The following is a 17,556-nucleotide window of genomic DNA, read 5'->3' as shown; positions in this document are numbered from 1 at the left end:
CACAGATCCTGCTCCCTCAGCACCCCAGCTTCAGAAAAAGCACATGATCTCACACCCACCACTGCTATTTACCTTGACGGATGGCAGAAAGCAGGTCACTGCGAGCATCACTCACAGCAGGCAAGGATGACTTGGGCTTGGTGACATCAGAAATCGGTGGTGGTCCAGCAGGCTGGCCATCATCACCACTGAAGGGGAGAGGTGGGGGCCCAGGAGGTGGAGGAGGGGGTGGAGGGGGAGGAGCACCTCCAGATGGTTGGGACAAGGGAGGTGGTGGCATTGGGTAGTCAGCCTCCGGTGGTGGAGGAGGTGGTGGAGGGGCAGCAAAATCAGGATGAGGTGGAAAAGATGGGGGTGAAGGTGGTGGCGGAGTCCCTGGAGACCCAAACCCCACAGGTGGTGGAGGTGGTACACCCATTGGAGGTGGAGGTGGAGGGGCAGGTGGTGGAGCGAAGCCAGGCTTGGGGCCTGGGGGAGAGCCCAGAGGAGGAGCTGGGGGTGGATGGCTTGGGCTGACCACGCTGGTTCTTTTGGGTCCAGCCACGCCAGATCCTCTTTGGTTGTCTGCTGGGTAGCTAAAAAGCCAAAGAGACGAGTCTCACCATCACTGTCAGGATGCAAACACCTACCCAGGGGCAGGCTGAACAGTAAGCTCAGGTGCCTCTCGGATGACTCTCATTTTACTTTGGCTCAAACAGAAAGAATTGGTCAAAACAGATTAACAAGGAAATCTGCCTCGTAGGTGAGGAGCTTTCCACAAGGAGTGGAATACAAGATTGAAAAACCATCTGAAAGAAGTACACCATCAAGCAAGGCTAGCAAAGACATCTTCTAGGTCCCCTCTAACCTTAGTATTCCGAGAGATGGGGCTCTCCTGGATAGGACTGGCCTATGGGGTGGTTGTCAGGTTAAGCCTAGAGCCGGGATTCAGAATGCACACAAGGAAGAACCTGAATGACAATTCAAACCCCACCCATCCACTAGGCTGTTTCTTGGCTATGAACACTCATTTACCAGATTTGGAGAGGGCGGGAAATCCATTTGGGCTTGGCCAAACGTTTTCTTTAAGACAGGGTCACACTGTAACCCTAGATGACCTGGAACTTGCTATGTAGACCAGGATGGCCTCAAACTCACAGAGATCCATTTGTTTCTGCCTCCCAAGTACTAGGATTAAAAGCATGTGCCAGCCTACCTAGCCCCAGCTAACACTTGACCCAAATTTAAATGATGATGAAGACTTTAGTCCCAGCATTTGGGAGGCAGAGGCAGGTGGATCTTTGTGAATTCAAGGCCAGCCTGGTCTACATAGCAAGTTCCAGGACAGCTGGGGCTACAGGGAGACCCTGTCTCAAAAAGACCAAAAAATAATAAATGGATCTTTGTGAATTCAAGGCCAGCCTGGTCTACATAGCAAGTTCCAGGCCAGCTAGGGCTACAGGGAGACCCTGTCTCAAAAGACCAAAAAATAATAAATGGATCTTTGTGAATTCAAGGCCAGCCTGGTCTACATAGCAAGTTCCAGGCCAGCTAGGGCTACAGGGAAACCCTGTTTCAAAAAATCAAAATCCACAGGCTGGAGAGATGGCTCAGAGGTTAAGAGCACTGACTGCTCTTGCAGAGGACCCGAGCTTAATTTGGTGCCTGCAAACCGTTCTTAACTCCAGTTCAGACAGGGGAATCAGAAGCCCTCTTCTTACCTCCCATGCATTGCACGACACGGGTGCACACACATGCATGCAGGCAATACACTCATATACATAAAATGAAAAAAATAAAAAAATTTTTTTGGTCTTTTTGAGACAGGGTCTCCCTGTAGCCCCAGCTGTCCTGGAACTCACTATGTAGACCAGTCTGGCCTTGAACTCACAAAGATCCACCTGCCTCTGCCTCCCAAGTGCTGGGATTAAAGGTGTGCGCCACCATGCCTGGCAAAAAAATATTAAAAAAAAAATCAGAAGCCAAAAACAACAACAAAAAAAGAGAATGAAAGCTTCACTTCTGGGATCAGATGTGTGAAGCTTCGGTTCAAGGTCTCAGGCCAGGTGTGAAGAAAGCTTTCTTCTTCCACCTAGGCGTCTGCCCTGCACTAAGAGCTAATCTTGGGATCTTCCATATACCTTCAAGTCTCAGCTGCATCTGACAGGGCAGCCAGCAAGAAGTGATTTGGGAGGCAGAAAGAGATGTAGGATCAGTGGTTTCAAGGGCCAAGAATGAGGAGAGACGGGAAGACAACAGTGTTTAGGTTTCCATCTGCAGGGCCCTCAACATTTCCAGTCACTAATTAAGTAGAGAAGAGAATATCTTGGGAAGGCCCATTTGTCAGGTATCAGAAAGGAAAAAAGTAACAGAGAAAACAGTGCAATCTGAACAATCCTCAGACTCCTTTTAGCCATTATGGGCAATCTTCCTTTATACACATGGGCCACGGACACCATGAAATAGTCTCATCTCTCTTGATGGGTCTCTCTCCCCTCCTTCCGGCTTCCTAGGGTCTTACTATGCAGGCTTGCTGGCCTAGAACTCATTATGTAGTTCAGACTGGTTTCTAATTTATTCTCCCTCTGCCTCCTAAGTAGAGGGATTATATTTGTTCACTACCACCCAGTTTATTCTTTCTGAAGAGTAAATTCAACAGTGAAGTGAGTCAGAAGCAACAGGAAAGGGAGGTGACTATCTACAAGGTTCTCAGACCCTGGCCAGCAGATGTGTACTTAGGGTAAGTTCACTGGCCTTTCTGTACCACATAGCTTATTCATCTCTAACATGGAGATGACAACAGTACTTATCTCAACTGGGCTTTTGTAGGAAGAAGTAACATACATTATATTTAGTACAATACCTGGCATCCTGCAAATATTTGATACATGCTAGTTATTTCTTTCTTTTTGGGGGATGAGGGGGTTCTTTTTGAGACAGGTTCTTCCTGTAGCCCCAGCTGGTCTGGAACTCGCTTATGTAGATCAGGCTGGCCTTAAACCCACAGAGACACACCTGCCTCTGCCTCCCGAGTGCTGGGATCAAAGGCGTGTGCCACCACGCACGGCAGTTATTTCTTTTTTTATTTTATGTGTATGAATGTCTTGCTTATATGTATTTAAGTGCAACCATGTGTTACCTGTGGAGGCTAGAACAGGGTGTCAGATCCCCTGAAACTGATGTCACCACACCCAGCTTATGTACACATTCTTGCCTGGAGTCATTTTACTGGTTCTGGCCTAGATTTTAAACTCTTACTTTGTTCTTGAGTATTTAACTACCAAGGATGGTTGGAAGAGGTTTGACCATTTACCTGAATTCTGCTGGTGGGGGAGGCAAGTTGTCTTCAGAAAAGGAAGGAGAAGGTGAAGACGTGGAGTCTGACTGTGGCGGTGGTGGGTAGCTGCCAGTATCCACATTTTCAACAGAGCCAATGCTGCCATTCTGATACACCAAGGTAGATGAATGCCTGAAAGCATATCCAATAACAAAAGTTACCATTTAAAGATCGCTCCAGCCCTCAAAGAGTTTTAAACACATAGAGTTTAAGTGGCACTCTCTTTTTTTATTAAAAGATATCACAGAAATGCATTTGATGGGGCTGGAGAGATGGCTCAGTGGTTAAAAACACTGGTTGTTCTTGCAGAAGACCCAGGTTCGAATCCCAGCACCCACATGGCAGCTAACAACTGTCTGTAACTCCAGTCTCAGGGGATCTGACAGCCTCTTCTGACCTCCTCAGGCATTGCATGACATGAGAGCACTTACCTACAAGCAGGCAATACACGCATACACATAAAATAAAAATAATAAATAAGCTGGGTGTGGTGGCACTCACCTTTACTCCCAGTGCTTAGGAGGCAGAGGCAGGCAGATCTCTGTGAGTTCGAGGCCAGCCTGGGCTATATAGTGAGTTCCAGGACAGCTGGGGCTACAGGGAGACCCTGTCTCAAAAAGACCAAAAAATAATAAATAAATAAATAAATAAGCCAGGTGTGGTGGCACATGCCTTTAGTCCTAGAGCTTGGGAGACAGAGGCAGATGGATCTCTGTGAGTTCGAGGCCAGCCTGGGCTATACAGTGAGTTCTAGGACACCTGAGGCTACAGGGAGCCCCTGTCTCAAAAAGACCAAAAAACAAACAAACAAAAAAGATCATCACTGCTTAGCCTGCCCACTTTCTGAGCTCCAATTTAAAAAAATTAATAAATAAATTTTTGACGTACCAGCCAAAAGCCCAAGCACACTTTCCCTGACACTCTTGGCTTTCTTTGAAGACTTCCCTTCCCCTTGATGTCTACAGCTGAGAGTTTGAGGCCAGCCTGGTCTACATAGTGAGTTCCAGGACAGCTCGGGCTACAGGGAGACCCTGTCTCAAAAAGACGGAAAAAAAAAAAAAGATTAAAAAAAAATAAAAAGAAAGAAATACATTTGATACAAAAGCTGTAAGGAAAGAACAAAATAAGGAGGTTTCCATGTGTTTTCTGTTATACTGAAATTATACTTTAGGACAAGATATTCAATTGTTATATATGTGCTAGATATTCCTGCTGAACTGTTTGCAGTAATGAGATTCAACCCAGACTATCAAGACTCTTCTGTTCCCTTCCTGATCTTGGCTTTGGCAAACCTAGCAGCTCATTCTGATGTTTTCCCAAATATTAGGTACACCTATACCTAAATCCAAAAACTTTCTTAGGCATAGAATGAAGCCAAGCCCCATATGCTGGGGGACTGCGAACACATGACCAGCATGCAGCCTGATTTTGAGGTCGGCAAGCCTCTGGAGTGCTCAAAGGCCAAGGAGGTATTTGATTGCAAAATCAAGCCAAGGATGAATGAAGGTTGTTATGTGGTAGTAAATGTGGTTTCTCTGCCAAGTTCCTTTTCAAAAATAGTAAGTTGCTGCTTAAAGTAGGGTGCTAGGGTTTGCCTCATGAAAACCTGTCCCTCAGAGCACTGAGCCTAGGTGAATCTGCTCTGGATGAACATCAAAACTTCAAATACCAAGCAGTAAGCCTCCATACAATACAAATACACCAAGCACCAGCTAGCAAATTTGGCCTATTCTGTCTCCTCTTCCCTTTCTTTCTACCATTGTTAGGTTCTAAAGAGCTCATCAAAACAGGTTCCGGGAAGAACAGAGTTGGAGGGAAATAACTGAATCAAATGACACTCTGATGTGGAAAATCCCCAAAGCTGGGAACCCTGGAGGTTCAGTACATCTCTTTGATGGGCTCACCTACAAGCATGTTCATACAGACTAGCCATGCAGGCAATTACAAATCTCTTGGAAAACAAGAAAATGAGAGACAAACTCCCTATCTTCATCCCACAAAACAAGGAACACATAATAGCTGGCATTATGGCCTTAAGATTAACTGAACCTATGGCATGTGCCTGTCAAAACAAGATGGGACCATGGAAGAAAATAAGCCTTTTTACTGGGCAGGCAAACTCAATGAAGGTACTCCCTGTGCTAATTTTCCTATAGAAAGAAAGCTTAATTTTCCCCCTCTCCAAATTTATCGCTCTTTAAAACAAATCTTTCTTTTTTTCTTCGGTTTTTTTGAGACAGGGTCTCCCTGTAGCCCCAGCTGTCCTGGAACTCACTATGTAGACCAGGCTGGCCTTGAACTCACAGAGATCCGCCTGCCTCTGCCTCCCAAATGCTGGGATTAAAGGTGTGCGCCACCACGCCCAGCCAAAAAAAAAAAGGATTTTTAAGTCAAGATTTTCATGGTAGAGTTATTTCTAAAAGCAAGAACAACTCAACCTTTTCCTTTCATTATTCTTCAGTACCCAGCATGGGCTGACATTGTTCTCTGATAGCCAAGATACAAGGCATTTGGAGAAAAAACCAGGGTGACTCTCATGCTAAGCAGTTGTGGTGACTTGGCTTTGAATGTCACACAGGTCAGACATCAGGATTAAGCATCAAACCAAGCTTTAAAACCATTTTCCCATTGTGGCACACACCTTTAATCCTAGTACTTGGGAGGCAGAAGCAAGTGGATCTTTATGACTTTGAGACCAGCCTGGTCTACACAGAGAGTTACAGGCCAGCCAGGGATACATAGAGAGACCCTGTGTCAAAATAACAAATAAATAGATAAATAAATAAACTGACCCGCAACAAAACAACCCCTAAACAAAACAAAACCCCATTTTCTCCCTTTAAACCCCCAGTGTGATTTGGTATTGGGAAATGGGGTCACACTGACATCTCCCACTCTCCCACAGAGATATATAGCCTTCACAGTGGCCCAGCAACCTTTCCCACACTGACTCTGAGGTCTGGATTCAGTCTCTTGGCCAGCCTCTCTCCCAAGACTAACAAAGGCTGACTGAACACTTGCTTTGGTAATGTGCACAATTTGTCTGCTTGGTCCTCTCCTAAAACGCCCAGATCTTTAAAACAACCTTCACATTTGTGCTCTGAAGGGTTCCGAAGACCGCTGTTCTTCCTTCTCCACTCTTTCTTCTGGAACCTTAAGTATACTAGTTTCTGGCAGAGTAAGGGCACTAGAAGCCATGCACTTTCTTTTCTAAACCACTCCAGTCACCTCACTTGAATTGCTGAGTCTCTTGGTTTACTTGCAATTTTAATTACCAGATGGATGCACTTAAAAGTAGCTGATTAAGAGTTGTATTGACCTAAACCTTTAGCCACATTTCAAAGAAGTGAGAGGTATGATGCCAGATCTGTTAAAGACTACTGTCCCCAGGTCCCCAACCCCTTCAAAGAATGCTGACATCACAGAAGCGTCACCTACCCAGAAGGCCCTAGCTTTTCCTTGGACTCCACAAATTCTTGTCCCATCTTCATTTTCTCCCACTCTTCCTTACGTGTCTTGATTTTACGTGGGTTTACGTTTCCTCGATTTGGATTATCTTTCTTTTCTTTCTATAATGAAAAGGAACAGAAAAGCTTTTGGAAAATATTTTCTAAAGTTCTTCATTAAAATTCTACCCATCTTCATGGACACATATGCAAGAGTGATCTGCCTAGACGACAAATGGCAACAGCAAAATTTATAGAATTACCAGGTTTGGAGTGACCTAGAGGCCATCTGATTCAAACCACCTCCTGGGCAAAACATTTGCTCAGTCTCACACACAAGCACCTCTAGCAACAGGAAATCCACCCACAGCTACCTCTCTGGGTAATTGTTTCAGGGCTTTAAACAGCTCTAATTGTTAGGAAATTTGTAAACAGCTGCTTGTTATCTGCTCTGCCATAAAGGTCAGTCAAAAGAGATGAGGATGACAGCTCCAGGTAGCTGGGCCAGACAGAAGGAAACAAACACAACAAAATAAAAACCAACAAAGAATTTTCTAGCTCATGCAGTTGCACTAGCCTCTGGCACTATCCTGGACTTGCTGACAGCCATGCTAATGGGATTGTGAGGTCAAAACTTGCAGGTCACACACAGCACCAGGAGCCTAAAGAGAAGCATCTCCACAAACCCAGCACCACCACCACATCCCAGGCCCACCCATCCAGAAGTGAAGGGGTTAACCCACTCCCACTGCAACCCAAATGCTGCAGAATCTGGTGCGGGTCTCTAAGAAATGAACTGCAAAGCTGTTGGGGAAGGGACTAGGCCAGTTGAGTGTCCAGCAGAGTCAGGTGCAAATTGCAAGAGAAATAAATGGTGAATAGAAAAGTCAATTTCTAAAACTCAGCCTGAATATACTCAATTGTTAATGGCGCCAGGGGGAACAAACACAGTCTTGGCGTGATTTATACTTTCATCCTGATGGTGCTTGGTGTGGACACATTTTTTTAAAGTTTTACCTGGCATCCAAGCAAGCAGCCACTTGGAATTACTTCACATAAGACTGGTTTCCTTTTTATCCCCTCCACAATCGTACCTACTGATGTGCAGAACAGAGGCCCCTTTCCCCTCACCCTATGCTTTCTCTTCTCTTTCATATCCTTGGTGTCCTGCAGCATCTTCTCCTTCCAAAGATCAAAGAAGTACGAAGGGTTGGTGTAGAATTTGAGTGCTTCTTTTCCATCATCCCTGGGAAAGAAATGAAGACAAGTAGCTATCAGTACACAGATGAGCTTCCAACCAAATCCAATATTCCAAACACCAACTGGTTAGCAGTTTTTACACTAAGGAATCAGGAAACCATTCAAATCGATTGCATATTTCCTCTCCCACACTAGCATCTCAATGCCCCTGAATGGTACCTCTCTACTTCTTAAGAATCTCTGCTTTACTTTCAATTCTTGATTCAGGAATTTGCATGGTCAGGGCAAGAACAGGCTAGAGAGCAGAGATCCTGATTATTTCTAATCATCTGCATGGTCATAGACAACTCCCTAAGGATATCTGGATTTTGTGCACATCTGAGGGGATGTCTACAACTGGTTCCGCTTCCCCCATCCAATTCCCCAGAACTATCTAGGGAGGATTAGGGTCCTTTCCACTGACCTGAAACCTGTACACTCACATGCAGATTCACAGAGCCATGTGTCTATGCGTAGAGCTCCTATTATTCTACACACAGAGTCTGCTGCCAACACCTTGCTCCTTTCTAGAGTAGCTCAACATCTGCCACCACCCCAATCACAAGGGGGCTCCACTGAGAACAAATGCCAGCTGTTTTAAAACCACAAGGCTTAACCTTCTATACTATAGCAATATAGAGTAAGCTACTGAGTGTCCATATAAGGGCTGTTTGCCAGAGTCAATGATCCTGGCTATAATCTACTTTGGCATAGCTAAGCCCCCAGTGTACAGAAAGCATGTGCTTTAGGATGAAAGTTTACTATTATTCTGAACTAAAAGAATTGGAAGCCAGACATGGTGTGCCTATAATCCCAGCACTCAAGAGGCAGAGGGAGAAGTAGCAGCTCAAGGCCAGCCCAACCTATCTAGAAAGAATTTCTCAGAAAAAAACAAAAACATCACCCACACATACACAATTCTACTCTCCAAGCCTATCAAAACACACTGGCCTAAACTCACTATGTAGACTAGGCTGGGCTCAATCTCACAGAGATCCACCTGCTTCTGCCTCCTCAAGTGCTGGGATTAAAGGCAGGCGCCACTATGCCTGGTTCTAATAGTTCATTTTTAAGAAATGTTTTAGAGTACATACCTTTAAATTCCAGGCCAGCTGGGGCTACAGGGAGACCCTGTCTCAAAAATACCACCCCTAAAGTTGTAGATTTTATTTTTATTCATGTGTCTATATGTGTATGCTAGAAGAGGGCGTCAGGTCCCCTGAAGCTAAGAGCTAAGGCCTGATGTGGGTGCTGGGAATCAAACTCTGGTCCTCTCCAAGAGCAAGTCCTCTTATTTGCTGAACCATCTCTTTAGCTCTTAATACTAATAATCCTTTGTTTTTTTGTTTTACGTTTTTTTTAAGTCTTTTTTAGACAGGATCTCCCTGTAGTCCCAGCTGGCCTGGAACTCCTTATGTAGACCAGGCTGGCCTCAATCTCACAGAGATTCACCTGCCTCTGCCTCCCCAGTGCTGGAATTAAAGGGGTACGCCACCACACTCAGCAATACTAATAATTCTTATATTAAATCTTGTTAGCCAGGAGTGATGGTGCACGCCTTTAATCCCAACACTTAGGAGGCAGAGGCAGGTAGATGTCTGTGAGTTCAGGACCAGTCTGATCTACAGAGTTCCAGGTCAGCCAGTGCTATATAGTGAGACCCTGTCTCAAAAACAAAACAAAACAAAATCTTGTTGAGTTAGGTACACCTGCTCATTTCTATCAGGCCAAGCTCAGGAACTGAGAGGACACACTAATTTTGGTGTTGCATGTCTAAAAAGAAAACACCGAAAAGTGAAATTATCTTACTATTATGTGTTTAGCCTATTCTAACACATAAACTCTTCCAGTATTATCAGGTATGTCAACCCTGACATGCCACAACTCTGCCCAAATCCAACCAGACTAAAGGACAAGAGCCACAGGGGCAAACATAATTTCACATAATAGTAACAAAGAGTAGGCCTGTGCCTTCTCTGGACCTGTGTGAGAAGCTACTGAGCTCCTCTTATTTCAGGCTCTTTGTGTCAGGCTGGTGTCCTTGAATTTCACAAACACAAAGACATACAGACACACACACACACCCTCTACTTTGCAGTGTACCCAAGTCTGATAGAAGACATCTGCCTCCAGCTATCTGTAATTATTTTTTACCTGTTCCAAATTTATGGATCTAAACAAGATAAATATTTATGTTCTGCTTCTGTTGGGTGGTTCTGTGCAGGACACTACCAAGCCACCAGAGGGGAGGGGCTTTAAGTAGTCTATAAGTCCACCTTCTTTTCTTATGTCTAGCTCCAGCAGGGCAGGTCTTTGCAGACGAAAATATCCAAAAGATACTCAAAGTAAACAACACTCATTTGGAAAAATGCCTTTTTCTTCTTAAGTCTTGGAAGGACACACCCCTCTGAGCCTAGAGCAGCCAGTCTATGAGGCTGGTCCCACTAGCATGCCCAAACATCTGGAAATCTAGTGTTTTCCAAGTAAGTGAAATCCCTGCTAGAATGTGGCCCCTGGGATCCATGCTGCAGGACTGCCTTATAACAAAGTCCTTTTGGTTCTGTAATAACTAAATTCTTTGGATGGAATCCAACACAGACCAGCTTTTACCAAATTAAATTCTGTAGCATGTAATATTAGAGCAAACTTCCAATATATATTATATTCACTGTGAATTGAAAAAAGCAAAATAGTTATAACTATTTACAGTGTAAACTATTTTTGCTGCCATAAGCAACGCTGGGGTAGGCAGTAAGTATGGTTTGATTTCCTTCTAAGAAAGAGTCTCACTATGCAGTTCTGGCTGGCCTAGAACTCCCTCTGTAGAGTAGGCTGACCTCAACTCACACAATTCTGCTTGCCTCTGCCTCCCGAGTGCTGGGATTAAAGGTGTAGACCACTATGCCCAGGAGGCAGTACACTTTTTGATTCAGTTCTCTGATGCAAACAACATCTTTAGATATTTTAAACAATGTAGTATTGTGGGGGGTTTTTTGGTATTTTTGAGACAGGGTCTCCCTATAGCCCCAGCTGGCCTGGAGCTTCCTATGTAGACTCACAGAGATCTGCCTCCCTCTACTGGGATTAAAGGCATGTGCCACCACGTGAACTATGCCCAGCTCTAACACAGACCCTACCCTCTTCCTCCACACCAGAAAAAAGGAGGGGGCAACTTAGCTGCTACCTGTAAGGGCTAAGATTATTGAGAGGGGGAGGGGCATCACAGGTGTTATAAGTCTCCAAGACAGGAACAGGAAGAGAATTTCTGTCAAAAAGCTTCTGGTCTTGAATGGTGGAGCTTCTGAAGGCCTTTCGGGTGTTGATTCCTTGTAGTGACACTGAGAGAAGATGGAAGGCGTTAGAAAATGGACGGCAGGCTATCTGAGCAAACACTGAGTCACAGCAGTTGGAGAGGCCTCAGCTGCTGCATTTCTTGGCTGCCGCTGTCTGCAGCCAGGTTTTTTCCCTCCCCCTCTGGGGAAGCCCCACAAGGCTGTCAGCAGCCCAGCCATTTCATGACTGAACGGAATGAAGCAACACAAAGGTTTACTATGTGGCCAGATCCAGCAGGCCTCTCCTTAGATGGAGTGATTCTTCCAAGTACTTTTATGATAGCGAAGTAAGATTGAGGGAAGAGAAATTCAAGAACGAGGGAATCGGGGAATGGGAGAAAGGGAAGGTGTGGGAGTGTGGTAGAGTTAAAAAGGTTTCTTTACACAACCCAGGCTTGTGTCATTTCAAAGTAGAACTCTGTAGGTCTGATTTCGTCCCTTGCTTTTTAATAAATCGGGGGGGGGGGGTCTAAGAAGCTGCTCAGCAGAGCCTGCAGATGCTGAGCTCAGCTTCCTTACCTTCTTCTTCCTTCGGATCCAGTTGAGTGACTTTAACTTGTAGTCGGTCAACCCTCTCAGCAAGGGAGTTTACCCGAGAGGCGAAGGTACTTGCCTGAGAAAAAATCTCTCTAAAAATGTCCTCTGCATATTTACCTGGGAAGAGCAAAGAGACCAAATCACTAGTACACAGGAGCGGTATAAAAAGAAAACCAGCTACTCCATGAATCCCCCACCAAACACACAGAAAGGTTTCCTCCAGAGCTTGGGCAGTCTGTGTATACGGTCCATAACTAATAGAACTTTCTTGGCAAATTCTGAACAATCACGGAACTCAAAGCAGTTTCAACAAAATCAAAAGGTCTAATGCCAAAAAACTGGATTCTAGAAGAGCAGACAGAATAGGCAAACATCTGTCTGTGGCTCTTAGCCCCTTGTTTTTCTGGAAAGCACCTTGTAAAATCATTCTAGAAAGCAGACTGGAGAGGAACTACTAGGTATCTGTGATTAATATGACAGATAAGAAATTATTTCCTCAGGAGAACTTCAAAAGTCCACTGAAAAACCAAGATGAGTTGTGTATCTCTAAAGGGCTTGAACTTATCAACACCCCATACAGAGATGCATAACTTCTTCTAAGGGGTCAAAAGGTTACATTCTCTAACCTACAACTTTCAAAGTCTTTGCTCTAGGTTACAATTCTTCAAATCTACACCTCAGGGAACAAGTGAAAAGCTGAAACTTTTAAGCCCTCCCTGAAAAACAACATACCAGTGGTCTTTTTCCACAAGGTCTTCCTTTTTAGAACAAGAGAAGAGCTCTGTGCTTTCAACCCTGAATGCAAGGAGAATTTGATGGCAAAGAAACAGCAATTTGACATTACTTCCACATTGTTATTCCAAGCCACAAGGTACCTTTTTACTAGAAGTCAAAAGTGGTACATATGGATAAATATGTCATCTGAGTTTTTGGGTTTTTTGTTTGTTTTGTTTTTGAGACAGTCTCCCTGTAGCCCCAGCTGGCCTGGAACTCACTAAGTAGACCACGCTGGCCTTGAACTCACAGAGATCCACCTGCCTCTGCCTAACCAAGTGCTGGGATAAAAGGCGTGCACTACCATGCCTGGCTCATCTGAGTTTTTTACTAAAAAAGATTTTTTTTACTGTTAATTACCTCTGTGTGTGTGTGTGCGTGTGTGTGCGAGCACGTATGCATGCAGGTACCCTCAGAGGCCAGAGACATGGGATTCCAGGAGCTGGAGTTACAGACTGTTCTAAGTCACCTGATGTGGGTGCTGGGAAGTGAACCTGGGTCTTCTGCAAGAGCAGTACAGGATCTTAACCACTGAGACATTTCTCTATCAGACCATCTGAGTTTTTTACTCACAAAGTGAAAGCAGGCATTAAATGCCTGCCCAACCAAGAGAGATTTTGAGAACTATTTAAAGTAGGCTCTCATTTTTAGCTTCTAAGCTACATTAATGCTTAATACATATGGGGGGGGGGGGGATTAACTCTCAAAGACCAAAGCACACCTTCAGGATGAACTGTAACTTACCTTCCAGTGTAATCTAGAGAATAAGCATAGTGTACACTGCTGGTAAATTTAAGTAAATAAGGAGTTTCTAATCATGCACGGAAGGAACAAGTCTTTGTATACAAAGGGAGCTCCTGAGTTCAAAGAACTCAAAAGTGGCTAACAAGTGGGGCTGGGGAGATGGCTCTGTAGTTAAGCTCACTGGTTGCTCCTGCAGGGGACCAGGGTTTGGTTCCCAGCACCCACATGGCAGCAAACAACATTCTGTAACTCCAGTTCTAGGGGATCTGATGCCCTCTTCTGGCCTCCTAAGGCACTGCACGACACAGGTATACTAACCACACACATAGGCAAAACACTCAAATATCCAATTGTGGTGGCTCAGGCCTATAATCTTAGCACAGAGGAGGACTGTTGTTAGTGCAAGGCCAGCCTGGGTTACATAATGAGACACTGTCTGAAAAGCAACAACAAAAATCCAATTGCTATGGTGGGTAATGAAAACCCCAAGAGAGAACTCAGCCTTTCTGTAGTGACAGTGGGGCATTGACAAGCATGGCGTCAGATACAACCACACAAAGAACCCTAATATATAAAATTGGTAATAAGTAAAGTGGGATGAAAGCTTTCCCACTGTATCATCATGTCAGACCTGTTCTATCACAAAGCAAGCCAGGGCAGTATAGTTTTAGTTTCATGCTTTACCCATTCCATATCAAACTCTCACTACTAGAAGAACAGTTCTGGCTGGAGTACAATGCAGAAGGCCAAATCAGAACCTGAAGCAAAAAGTGTGGTCTCAAAAAAAAGGGGGGGGTGTGGAGAGATGGCTCAGCTGTTAAGAGTACTGACTGCTCTTGTAGAGGACCTGGGTTTGATTCCCAGCACCCACAAGGTGGCTACAAACCATCTTTAACTCTAGTTCCACGGGAATCCGAAGCCCTCTTCTGACCTCCTCGGCACTGCACAACACGGTGCACTTACATATATACAGGCAATACACTCATACACATAAAATTAAAAAAAAAAGATATATACATAAAAATATAAACCTCTTTGAGGAAGCCTTCCTCCATTCTCCTTTCCCTACCTGTGTCCTACTTCCTATAGAAAGCAATCCTAGGGCTGGAAAGATGGCTCAGTGGTTAACCCGGGTTCAATTCCCAGCACCTACATGGCAGCTAACCACAACTCCAGTTCCATGAGAATTCAATGCACACTTCTGACCTCCGCAGGCACTGTAACAACATGGGTGCACATACACACATGCAGGCAATACACTCACCCACATAAAATAAAAATAATAAATATATATCTTGAATTTAGAACTCTTGGGGCTGGAGAAATGGCTCAGCAGTTAAGAGCACCGGCTGCTCTCACAGAGGACCCAGGTTTGATTCCTAGCACCCACATGGTGGCTAACAACAGTCTGCAACACCAGTTCCAAGGGAATCAAATGCCTTCTCTAACCTCCTTGGGCACTGTATGACATGGGTGCACTTACACACATGCAGGCAATACACTTGTACACATAAAATAAAAATAATAAATAAAATATTTTTAAAAATTAGAACTCTCACCGGGCATGGTGGCACATGCCTTTAATCCCAGAACTTGGGAGGCAGAGACAGGTGGATCTCTGTGAGTTCAAGGCCAGTCTGGTCTACATAGTGAGTTCCAGGACAGCTGGGGCTACAGGGAGACCCTGTCTCAAAAAAAAGACCAAAAAAAAAACAAAACAAAAAAAAAAAACTTTAGAACTCTTGGGGCTGGAGAGATGGCTCAGCAGTTAAGGACACTGGTTGTTCGAATCCCAGCACCCACATGGCAACTAACAACTGTCCGTAACTCCACTTCCAGGGGATCCAACAGCCTCTTCTGTCCTCTGCGGGCATTGCACGATACAGGTACAGGTGCCTACACGCAGGCAATACACACATACACATAAAATAAATATAATAAAATATTTTTTAAAAATTAGAACTCTTAGAAATCCACTACTTAGTAACCTAATTGAAAATTTTAATTAGGAGGCTGGGCTGTAGAGATGGTTCAGTGGTTAAGAGCACTGGCTGATCTTGTAGAAAACCAAGATTCAGTTTCCAGGCCCCACGTGGCAGCTAACAAACCATCTCCAGTTCCAGGGGTCCTAATGCCCTCTTCTGATCTCTGTGGGCACTACACAACATGGGTGCATCTACATATATGCAGGCAAAACACAAAAAATATAAATAAATAAATAAATAAATAAATAAATAAAAGGGAAAAAATTTTTTTGAAAGGAGTTTGAACACATTCTCCCAAAGACATGGATTATTAAATGAAAATCCTGGTGCAAGGCGTTGAGATACTCCTTATGAACCACTGGTCAGGAAGGCTCCAGAGGCCTCCAATGGCCCCTACTGCCATTGTTCTTGGTTGCCCACCAGAACTAGATGGTAAGATCCTACTGCTGAAGACACAACACATTTTGGTTGCAGGACACAGAAATCAAGCTGCACCTGATCTGAACACTGCTTTCCTACTGGCTAGTTTTTATAGTGCCAGAGGAGTTATATACACTGCTGGGGGAGAAAAGCTATCAATGGTACCACCAGCAGCAAATGTTGCATGTTAAATACTAGCCTGCCAGATAAGATGTGCCCACTGGTACAAGAGTGGCTTGAAGATTATGCGGGTAACCAACTGCTTTTGGACTGGATTTGAGGCCTGCTACACAGAATAAAAATTCATGCCTTGTACTGTAAACCTAGTCAAAAGCCCATGGCTCAGGTGGTTCTAGGTCCTAGGGGAGAACTTAGGAACCTACTGTTCCCTTGCTAAATTGGACATGCCAAATTGCCCTCTAAATACTGACACTTATACCCATAGATTAGTGCTGCCCTCAATTCTGCTATGGAAGTTTTCTTTGCAGCAGTCAGAAGTTAATGCAAAGACTTGTAACTGGTTAATGTGCCAAGAATAAGTCACTATTGAGTACTCAGCCCTAAATGTGTCATCTACATCAACATGCTCTCTCCCAAGACTCAAGGAAGATCACAAAAGAGGGGGCAGAAAGGAAGGTCAGAGGATGCAGAAAAGTGCTGTGAAATGCTGCTTTCTGGACATGGCACGGCTACTGCGCTCAGGAATTCACTACAGATATGGTTACCTGCGAAGGCCCTGTACAAGATCAATCAACATTCCAACAGGCAGCACTAACTGGCTTCAGTGGGTTATAAAAAAAAAAGGAAAAAGAGGATGTGAAATGGGGAAGGGGGGGGTGTGTGTTGGAGAAGCCTGGGGAGTATGAATACTGTTTACAGACATGAAATGCCAAAGAATAAATAAAAGATAGTCTATTAATAAAAAAATTAATTCAATTAAAAAAACACAGATAATTTGTATTCTGTGGTATGCTCAAAGGCACACACAGCCCAGTCTAGAGAAGATCTCTGAGCTGGAGCTTGAACGCTCAGCTGCAGGAGCCCCGCCACATAAGGAGAGCCAGGGCAGTCCAGGTCAGACCAACACCAGGATGATGGGTAGGACACAACAGCTAAAGGGCTGCATGGATGTCTCAAAGAACATGGTCTGTCTTGGGAGACTGATAGCAGCTGATTGCTTTTTCCCTTCTCCATTGAAGTTTTTTTTTTTTTTAACATTTATTTATTTTGTGTATGTGCATTTGCTACATCTCAAGTGTAGAGGTCAGAGGACAAGCTGAGGAAGTTAGTTCTCTCCTTCCACCATGTAGGCCCTCCCTGGAGATCAGACTCAAGCTGTCAGGCTTGGCAACAAGCACCTTTATCCATGGAGTCATCTCACCGGCCCTCCCTTTTCCATTTTAAATGAACTGTTATTTGAATATTACAAAATGAGAGATGATGGATTACAGAAGATAAGACTGCAAAGGAGGAGAGGTCTGGAGAGCCGGAGTGCCAGGCCAAGGAATTTACATTATTCCATAATGAGAAACAGGGGAGATAAAAAGATCTGTGTTCTTACTTTACAAACACTTACTAAGCTGGGCACAGTAGCACCTGTAATTCTAGCTATTTGGAAGGCTGAAGCAGGAGGTTCGCAAGTTCAAGGACAGGATGGGTAATTTAGCAAAGAAGCTGCCTCAAAATTAAAAGTTAACTGGTTCAGCCCCTATGGAAAGCAGTGTGGAGAACTCTTAAAAAACTACAAATGAACCTACCATTTG

At 44.3% G+C, this 17,556-nt stretch overlaps 1 protein-coding gene across 5 annotated transcripts in view; it reads right to left on the bottom strand.

The window, feature by feature from the left end:
• Wasf2 (WASP family member 2) overlaps window positions 1–17,556 on the bottom strand; it is a 77,509-nt gene that overhangs the window by 2,687 nt on the left and 57,266 nt on the right. For all 5 annotated transcript variants that reach the window (XM_029565211.1, XM_029565213.1, XM_029565214.1 and 2 more), the window contains 6 exons: window positions 11,853–11,987; window positions 11,186–11,339; window positions 7,894–8,008; window positions 6,755–6,885; window positions 3,293–3,448; window positions 73–575 (listed from right to left, as the gene is read on the bottom strand). In XM_029565211.1, the coding sequence (XP_029421071.1) occupies window positions 73–575; window positions 3,293–3,448; window positions 6,755–6,885; window positions 7,894–8,008; window positions 11,186–11,339; window positions 11,853–11,987 (1,194 nt within the window). The remainder of the gene's footprint in view (window positions 1–72; window positions 576–3,292; window positions 3,449–6,754; window positions 6,886–7,893; window positions 8,009–11,185; window positions 11,340–11,852; window positions 11,988–17,556) is intronic.

The sequence above is a fragment of the Nannospalax galili genome, unplaced genomic scaffold, assembly GCF_000622305.1.
Source record: "Nannospalax galili isolate Female #2095 unplaced genomic scaffold, S.galili_v1.0 scaffold1798, whole genome shotgun sequence".
Lineage (NCBI taxonomy): Eukaryota > Metazoa > Chordata > Mammalia > Rodentia > Spalacidae > Nannospalax > Nannospalax galili.
The sequence above is the reverse complement of the archived record's forward strand: the minus strand, read 5'-3'. Positions and strand labels throughout refer to the sequence as shown.